Source organism: Cyprinodon variegatus, unplaced genomic scaffold (assembly GCF_000732505.1).
Source record: "Cyprinodon variegatus isolate N-32 unplaced genomic scaffold, C_variegatus-1.0 Scaffold86, whole genome shotgun sequence".
NCBI classification, from domain to species: domain Eukaryota; kingdom Metazoa; phylum Chordata; class Actinopteri; order Cyprinodontiformes; family Cyprinodontidae; genus Cyprinodon; species Cyprinodon variegatus.
Window position 1 is genome coordinate 967,775 of NW_015150539.1, and position 9,334 is coordinate 977,108.

General features: G+C 38.0%; 1 protein-coding gene across 2 annotated transcripts in view; it reads left to right on the plus strand.

Annotated features, from left to right (window-relative positions):
* Positions 1-8,957, plus strand: part of LOC107083882 (metallophosphoesterase MPPED2) — a 74,107-nt gene extending 65,150 nt beyond the window's left edge. Inside the window, exons 5-7 of one of the 2 annotated variants that reach the window (XM_015373410.1) lie at positions 1,559-1,674; positions 3,571-3,684; positions 6,520-8,955. In XM_015373410.1, the coding sequence (XP_015228896.1) occupies positions 1,559-1,674; positions 3,571-3,684; positions 6,520-6,638 (349 nt within the window). In that variant the 3' untranslated portion in view covers positions 6,639-8,955. Of the gene's footprint in view, positions 1-1,558; positions 1,675-3,570; positions 3,685-6,519 lie in introns of both variants that reach the window. The other variant, XM_015373411.1, reaches the window with a different exon arrangement.
* The last annotated feature ends 377 nt before the right edge of the window (positions 8,958-9,334 follow it).

Here is a 9,334-nt window from a genome sequence, read left to right on the forward strand (position 1 = left end):
CATTTAAGTTGCACCTTAAGAAAAAGAGAAGAGCCGTTTTTCTGATGTGTATCATGAGTTATTCTTCTAGTTCTCATCTCTTGGAGCGACGGCTGCGCCCCACCAATTTATATTCACTTTCAACCTCTCGTCTCATCTCCGGCTTGAAAAGATTCCTTGTTCTATGCAGAAATCAAAGTGACAAATTTGATGAGATCCGGGGTCCTGTCCTGTTCTGTCATATTATTCTATTGTTTAACACAAAGAAGCACCTGCTGCATCATTATGGGACGTCGTTTCAGGGTGTCCCGCTCACCTCTACAGGACTTTCTTCCTTCATATGTTTTCATACTCCTCCTCATTTCTGTGTCTGTTCTTTAAAGTTAAACCAATGCTTGGTTAAGTTTCTGAAATCCAGCACAAGTTACATTAAACTAAAAAGAAGCATGTAAATAAAAAGTATTTTGTCTTTAATTTGATGGAGTCAATTTCTTCTATTGAATTTTCCAAATGCTTAAAAAGAAAAACATTAAAGGCTCAATTTCAGGAATTTTTTTTTGCATTTAAAATATTTTTTGTTTAAAAAAAGATGAACACAAAGTGAATGAATCATTTCTCTATGTCTCTGCAAATCTACAGTATAAGTGCAGTAAGTTAGCCTCTAGCTCCATGAATTAAACACAATAAATCACAGGATTTACTTTTTATCCAGCATACATTTGCCTCATAAACCACAGCTTTGTCCAATTTTGTATTTTGATAATCTAGGACTTAGTAAGATAAGATTTACTGGATTAAATTAACTTTATGCAGCTGTTGATTGTAAATAAATCAGCCTTCCTCTTGTGAAGGGTCATTAATTTTTCATATGCGTATGTGAGAAAGACGGATAACACGGCTGTATGGCGCAGCATGATTTATTTCTTTATTTCATTAACAGGATGTCTGGAATGAAAGAATATTATTGGATGGGAAGTATTTACGTTTTTTTTTTTTATAGAGATTAGCTTGTTCAATTTAGATATGTTCAGATTGTGTGTTTATAGATGCGGCTCACTTAGATTGGAAGCTTTCAACACTTCTGCATCCATAAGAGTCGGAGGCTTGAAACTCAAATAATTACCAAAATCTATTCATCCCCTCATCATAGCGCTCATATAAATAGTTAACTATTTACTATAAACATTTGCTGTGTTTTATAGTCTAGCTCAACAATGATTTATTGACAAAAGGTGCAATAAATGTTTTTTAAGCTGGTAAAAAACTAATGTATTATTGAATTCTGCATTTTCAATTCTTTTTGAGAGGATTTCAAACTGATGTTTTTTTGCATGCAGCCCTTCCTGAGGTATTATGCTCATCTCTCCATGAATAAATGATGAAGAGCATTGCATGATCAAACACACACAGTAGAGATGATCAGTTTAAAACCCTTTTCTTATACATCTTTGTCAATTATTTCATCATAAAGCTGTAAAGGAAAAAGTGGAAGAATCTGTCATGTTTATTGCTGCTGCTTGTTGATGTGTGCCGTAATAATGGTGCAGTGAATGATGCTAATGCGCTCTGTTCTCTGCAGGACTCCATGGTTTAACGGCTGGGGGTTCAACCTGCCTCGGGGCCAGTCTCTGCTGGATAAATGGAACCTCGTCCCCGAGGGCATCGACATCCTGATGACCCACGGACCTCCACTCGGTGAGTCCAATTAACCAATCACTGCCCCCCCTTGCCGCCGTATAGAAAAAGTTGGGCCTCATTATTCAGTCTGGATGAATAGACTTCAGTCCTTGCAGCAGCAGTGCCATATTTGTGGGCACGTTTTTTAACACGCTGCTTTTGCATCTGAAGACAGCAGTGTGTGAATATGCTCAGTCATTCAATATTTGTGTTTCACTGCATGCAAAAATAAAAGGCTATGTTGGATTTTTCTTTTGGTTTTCACAGCAGATTGATTAGGTTTTCCTCCTGGCTGTTTGGTTCCCAGTTATTTTGTTTTTTTCTTTTATTTATTTCTCCTTTCGATTCTCCATCTGGCTTTATTGAGTGATTTCCTTCCTTTCCGCCCACGGAGAGTTGCTGCTGCTGCTGCTGCGGCAGTGACTCTTGTAGTTTGATTGCATGGAAACTCGATTTCGTAGATACTGCAAACGACAAGAGAGGGGACCAAGCGAGAGCATGGTAGTGCTGGAGGGGAGAGTGAGCTGATGAGGTGGATTGAGGCTGCGCAAACAAGAAGAGATATCAAGATCAGGACTCATCTGGTTGAATTTAAAAATGTAGATTCAAAGGCAGGCATGTTGGCATGATTTCACAGGGAGGAGTATTAAAAGCTGGTTCTGAAATAGAAAGGCAGTAAATGTCTGAGAATAACCCTTCAGTGAATACTTTTACTATAAACGTCTGTTGTTGCTTCAGCTTTATAATATTTACAAGAAATGAGGATTCCAGTGGCAGCTTCCAGTCAGTCAGTTCAAGCTAAAATCTAATTGCATTTTTTTTTTTTTGTCGCTAAAAAGTGAAAGAATATGTGAACTAAAAGTGGCCCCTTATCTTGTGTTAGTATTGTAGCATAAACTGCATTTATAATGAAAAATGTTTTCACTTCATGCATTTAGAAATATCCCGGATTGCTGCAGTCTGGGAAAATATGATATTTTGTTAGTTTGTAAAATGTGCAAAGATAAAGAGTGTTTAAAATGTTTGTTTACAGTCTTTAGTTTGATGAAACTGTTTCAGTCCATTTTCCTGACATTCATGATTCCTCTCCTCTGTTTATAAGTCCTCTTATTTCTCCACCATTTATCCTGTTATTGCTCTAATATCATCATGTATCATAAGGTTTTTTATCTAAGTTTGAGCCAAAATCATTTTCTGTGCACTTTTTCTCAACAATCTTGCAAATGTCTTTTATTTAAATCAGTATTTTCATTGGTTGGAATGAGGTTAAGTTCAGGAAAACGGGATAATTAGCCTTAAGCAAAGCTTGCTTGGAAAGTCTGATGACAAAATTAGGAAGCTTTGTTTCACCTAATTCAAAAACATAATAGTATTCACTCCCCTGCACGCAGGGAGCCTCAGTTCCTAGCAGTAACTAAGAGCATGGACATTTCTTCTTCATAACATTGGGTTTTTTTTCTAAATGTCATGATGAAATGTCTGCAGCGTTTCTGTGGTGTTTGGGACAGACCAGATTTGAGGCATTGCTGTTTCCTGTCCTCATCTTGCAAAATCAATAAAGCTGACTGAGTAAAGATCATTGATTTTTCCAAAGACAAACGCGTCACACACCCCCTCCCCCCTCCATTTGTGGATGTAGTTGTATTTTATTGCTATTCTAAGCATTGACTTTTTTTTAGATCGGTTTTCATTAGAATTGCATCTCATGCATTTCTTTTTTTGTATTTAATGTTTCAGATCAGTTGATCATTTGCCTCCATCTCCTTCCTGTTTTGTTCTTGTGCTGGTCTGCACATTTGGGCGTCTGCAACATTTTAACTTTTAATGGTTGGGGGTCAGATCTGTTGTAAATCTGTGTTATATCTAGGCAATAAAGGATGTCATTAAAAAGGTTAAATATGAATATCTTTGCAGGTTTCAGAGACTGGGTGCCTAAGGAGCTGCAGCGGGTCGGCTGTGTGGAGCTGCTCAACACTGTCCAGAAGAGAGTTCGGCCCAAACTTCACGCTTTTGGAGGCATTCATGAAGGTAGTGGCGAGCGAAAAGCCGCCCCCTATATATTGCTGAACTTAAAGAGGGGGAGGAAAGATCTTTGCTGATTAATGTGCAAAAAGTGAGACTGATCCAGTGAGGAATGATGCTGTTTTTTATGGGATAGGGAAAAAACTGAGCACTGGCTGGTTTAGCTTCACAAACCAGCCATTTGGGAATCCTTCTGAGGCCACTCCCCCTGCCTTCAAAGGTTGCGCTCTCTGTCTGCTGGTTGGACTGCACCTGACTCGGGGCGAGCATAACTGCATAACACCTTTTCATAGTCAAACAGACAGCTCATCAGATATATGTGCAAATAAGGACTTAAATGTGTTTAGAAACTGTTTCTGCAGCCTTTTTACGCCTAATTTCAGCATAATTTTGACAGCTTTTGATATAACGCCCCATTGCACTAAAATGTGCAGGTGAGAGCCCGGCACCATAGGGCCGGGTTCACTGCAGGGTTTTTAACAGAAGTTGAGCTGATGCCGGAATTAAACCACCAACCTCAGAAACTTTGGGAGAATATTTCAGGTTTATAGAACAAGCAAGAAAAAGCATCCTTGAATGCATAATGAATCATTTTCATGGCTTCAGAGATCTTTAAGAAAACTAAGTTCCACCTCACTGGAAACTGTGGGGTTAAATTTTATTAGTATGGATAGGTGAGAAAAGCAAAACTGAATAAAGCAGGAAAACTTTACACATGTACCTTTTTGTAATCTGCCTTATCAACTAGGTGGGTGAGGAAAAATCTATTTGGGGATATATCCCAACTATCGGACGTCTGACATCATATCGATCTTCCAGCTCCTAATAAGGATAAAGACATTTTTTTTTCCCTAAAATAAAGGGGTAAAATGCACTTCTTCTACACCACCAGTCTAATAAAATCTTAATAACAGGATAATATCCTATATATATATCATATCCCAGCTAGGGCTGCAACAACGAATCGATAAAATCGATAAAAATCGACTTTTAAAAGCGTTGGCAACGAATTTAATCATCGATTAGTTGTGTCGCGCGATTAATGCGTCATCCGCCGCCGCCGTCATCCCGGGGAAGAAAAAAAAATATGGCGGAGCGAGTCAGCGCCGCAGTTGCAGTGTTGCCAGCTCAGCGACTTTTCAGACCCCTCCAGCGACTATTTTTTTAAAAAGCGACTAGCGACAAATCTGGCGACTTTTTACGATGTCACTGGCGGCTTTTGGAGACTCTTACGTGAAAGCATGTATCGTTCCTACTCTAGTCCTCCAGCGGCAGCTGCTGCCGTGGGGCGCCTCCCCCATCCCAACGCCTTTCTCCCTCTCCCACAAGAATCCCTCTCAGCGCTGCAGTCCGAGCCGCAGGATTTTAGTGAGGAGTTTACCCTCAGCGTCCAGACTGCAAATGAAGCGCGCATGCCCCGGGATTGACGGCGCAAATTGATCACAATAATTAAAATAGCCTGCGCTTTGTAAAGTGAAAAAAGTCGTAACATGCAACTTTTGTAAAAACAAATAAACATGGCACGGAAGCACCACTGTTATGACGCAGCACCTGAAAAGAAAACACGTTGGAGCCTTCGATGGCAGTGAAGAGAGCTGATCAGCAGGATGAGTAACCATGCTTGTTTCATTTTAAAGTGGGGAAACGTAACGTTAGTTTCTCAGGCAGCTCATCTGATGCTTTCCTTACCGTGTTAGTAGGTTACAGACAGTGATAAGGTTGGCTACTTATTTTACTTTTAATTTCATTTGAATTAGCTTAAGCAGCGTTTATATTTTCTTTATAAATAAATTAACTTGCAAATTATGAGGGCAAGGCTTTTAAAGTTTAAATCTTCTGGCAAAGATAAAGTAAAGAAGATCCTGCAATTTATGGAAGTAAAGCAGAATAAAATCCAGCAAGATCGGTAATATGTCAATTAATTATCTGCCACATTCCCATGTAAATATCTGTCTTTGGAGGATGTGTTTTTTAGCACCCCTAGTTCTCTCATTTTTATTCCAAATACAATTTATAATTTGAATCACAGGGCTATTTTTATCTCTATGGTTCAGTATTTTCTCAAGTAGCAACTTTAACTGCTATACTTTCCTGTCTTAAAAGGCAGAACTCTTCTAGTCTAAAAAAAAACTCATTTGTTGAAATGGGGGGGCCTATTGTTTGAACCCCTTAGGGGCTTTAAAAAACAAAAATGCCTGTCTCTTTTTGCGCTTTATGAAACAAAGTACCCTATATTTTGTGGATGTACAGCTACATTTCTCATGTAAGTTTGCGTAATTTTAAAACAAACATTTATTTTTCATATAGCACCAGTACAGTTAATGAGAAACCTGTACTTGTGTGCTTGTTTGTTCTGTCTAAAATGTTTATTTTGGAATAAAGAGGTTAATATAAAAAATATATTTTGTGTCCGATTCATCGATTAATCGAAAAAATAATCGGCCGATTCATCGATTTTCTAAATAATCGTTAGTTGCAGCCCTAATCCCAGCAGCCTTACCAATACTTAGCACTATTATCAACCAAATATTCTCCATCTGTCGGTGAGTCATTGTCTCCATAACCCAGCCAACAGTGTTTAACAGCAGAGTCAGTGTTTAGCTCCAATTATTTTATTTAAACAAACAGTTTGGTCAGGTCAGGTCTAAAAAAAAGTATGACTTTGGTGAGAGCAGTGTGTATGATACATGGATAGAAATATATTTCCTTCCAAGCTGAATGAGGTTGATCATGATAGTTTCTCTGATTCGAATTTATTGATGTACAAACCACTAAACAATGCTAGTAAAATGTGTTTGGGATTGGAAAATTGGGCAAACTTTCACCTTTATCTTGTTACAGGGTACGGGATCATGACGGATGGATACACGACGTTCATCAACGCGTCGACATGCACTGTCAGCTTCCAGCCAACCAACCCGCCCATTGTGTTCGACCTGCCCAACCCCTCCAGCTCCTGAGACCGGTCCGCCGTGGATTCCTGATTTCACGGGCCTGGAGAAACATCTTCTTTTCTATAAATATTTCAAGTTTAAAACAAAAACAAAAATGAAGATCCAAGTGTTTCTTTGCAATTGTTTTCCTTTCCTTCAAGCTGTTGTGGAGGAAATACGAGGGTCTGTTTTGTTTTTTTTGTGGGGGGTGGGAGGGGTACTTTAAAGGAGAATACCGGTGGAGTGTTTTTCTTTTTCAACTGTGCCAACAGTCCAGGCATGAGGCCTGGATTCACTCCGTCTTATTTGATTGCCGTTTTGTTTGAAAAGCAATGAGAAAGTGAGATTGTTGTTCTTCACTAAGCAGAGGTAAGACTTTTATCATTGATCTCTGTTTCTTTCAGCCACAGCAAGTAGGCAAACTAATCCTTTAAAAAAAAACGCTGCCTTTGCTCAGAACGATTGAAACAAACTGTGAGACTTTTTACGACGACTAACGTAACAACTTTTTATTCTGGCCTTCTTTCCATTTTCAGGTCATCTGTATAACAAGCAGAACGTTTTGATTCTGTCCCACGCCGGTATTCTCCTTTTCTTTGAGATTTTGTGGTTAAACAATCTTGCTCTTGATTAATATTGCTCAAAACTGTAAAATAAATAATGGTTTGTGAATTTGTACAATTTCTTTACGTTTGGTTTGGCCAAACTATGGATGCCATTGTTTTTACGTTGTGTCATATGATAAATATTTAGTTTCTTTTTGCTTTTCTCGTCAGTTCTTCTTCTCTTATTGGCTGACAGGGACGCTGCCTTAAACTAGCTTTAATGTTCTCAGCTAGAGCCCCGATTCTCTGCAAGCTCAGAGGAAAGTCCTTATTTATTACCCATCATCCCCGCAGTAAAACCACCCGACGATCGCAGGGACAGAAAGCTATCGATTGCAGCCAGGATGATCACTTTTTATCAAGGATTTCTCATCTAATCTGGAAAATGTATAATAACATATATATAAATTATATATTCATCTTTTAAAACATCTGTACTAAAGTTGTGTTTTGATGAAGAAAAAAAGAAAATGTTTTGTTTTTCTGTATCTTCAATGCTTGCATCATCAGAAGTTTCTTTTCACGTTTTTTGTAGAAAATGATTTCAAATGAGAGGAAAATGTGTCGATCACAATCCAACAGGTGTTGATTGTTTTCCCTGCAACACACCTGCCTAAACAGGAATGACATGTCCTTTAAAGTGTAAAATCTGATAGTATTTGTGTTTTATTGCTTTTTTTTTTCTAATTTTGCACTGTGTGTAAATGCAATCTTGCTAGCACAAAAAAAAAAATGTTGCCAATAGTCGTCTCGAGTCGTTTCTCGACAGCTGTAAATGCTCTTCTTTCGTGCTCTCTTCCTCCCTCACGCTCTTTCTCTGATTGTATCCCTCTTCATGGAAATGTTAGTTCTCTTTCAGTTTATTGTGATATATTTAGCTGCCTTTATATGCAAATAAAATTGCAAGATTTTTACTGATTGAGGCTTCTTTTATTCGAATATCTGAAGATAGAAGAATAAGAATTCAACTCTGTTTTCATTACACCGTCTCAAGTACAAAGCAATGAATTGAACTCTCTGCACTTAACCCATCCCCTTGGGCAGCAGTGGGCTGCCATTGTGCAGCACCTGTGGAGCAGTGTGGAGGTTAAGGATGAACTCAGAACCTCTGGGATCCAAGCGCAATGCCCTAACCACTAGGCCACCACTCCCCTAGTCTACAAAGATAAGTTTGTAGACAAGATAAATATTTTTATTAACACAACTCGTCTTTCAGGAAGAGGGACTCTTTAGGAATATTTCATTTTGAAATGTTCTAACTGAAATTTTGTAACATGTTGCACTCATAAAGCCAAAACATGGAATAATAAAAAGTGAAATATCTTGTCAAATACTAGATTTTATCATTAAAAGATTTTTTGAGACCGTATATACTAAATGTGAAGAGAAAAGGAAGACTTAGCTCTCCCTTCACCCTTTAAGTAACGCATTCTCAGAGTTTGAGGTGGATATCAGGTTAACCCGTTGTGAAAGGTTTTAATTTCCCCTTTGGCCTCTTCCACTTAGCCCAAGCCCTCTGTTTTGTGCTGCTTGCAGGAAAGGGTTTCATGTTTCTTTTCACAAAAGTGGTTCCTTTTTCTTCTGTAGATGGAGGATAGAGTGAGACATTTCTAGCTGTTGCATTTTCTTTTTCTATTTTTTTATGTATGGCATATAAGACTGAATTCCATTGTGAAAATGATGTTCTCTATAAAACACATCCAGAATCACTGCTTTCTTTACGTATCTTCAGTTCACTGAGGTTTGAGTGTTTTTGTTTCTGCAGTCATTCTGAAATCTCACCACTGCCTTTCAGTTAAATGGAGGAATAGACTGGTTTATTGCAAGGCCTCTACTTTTATTATTTATTTTTTTTTTTTTAACCATCCTGTCTAAAATGTGCTGCTGTTACTGATTATTTGCAAGTTACATGACCTGTTATCAGTTAATAATTGGTAGGTTTTATTTCACTTTCCTGCAGTGAACTTCTAAAAAATTTCTAAAATCATAGTATTTAACCATAAACAAATGTACAACTGTTCCAAAATTATTCTTATCTCTCTTTTTATATGCTTAATAGGACATCTTAGTATCTGTGTGGTTAAGGGCCTTTATTAGGGCTTGCAGTTTGTTATTTTA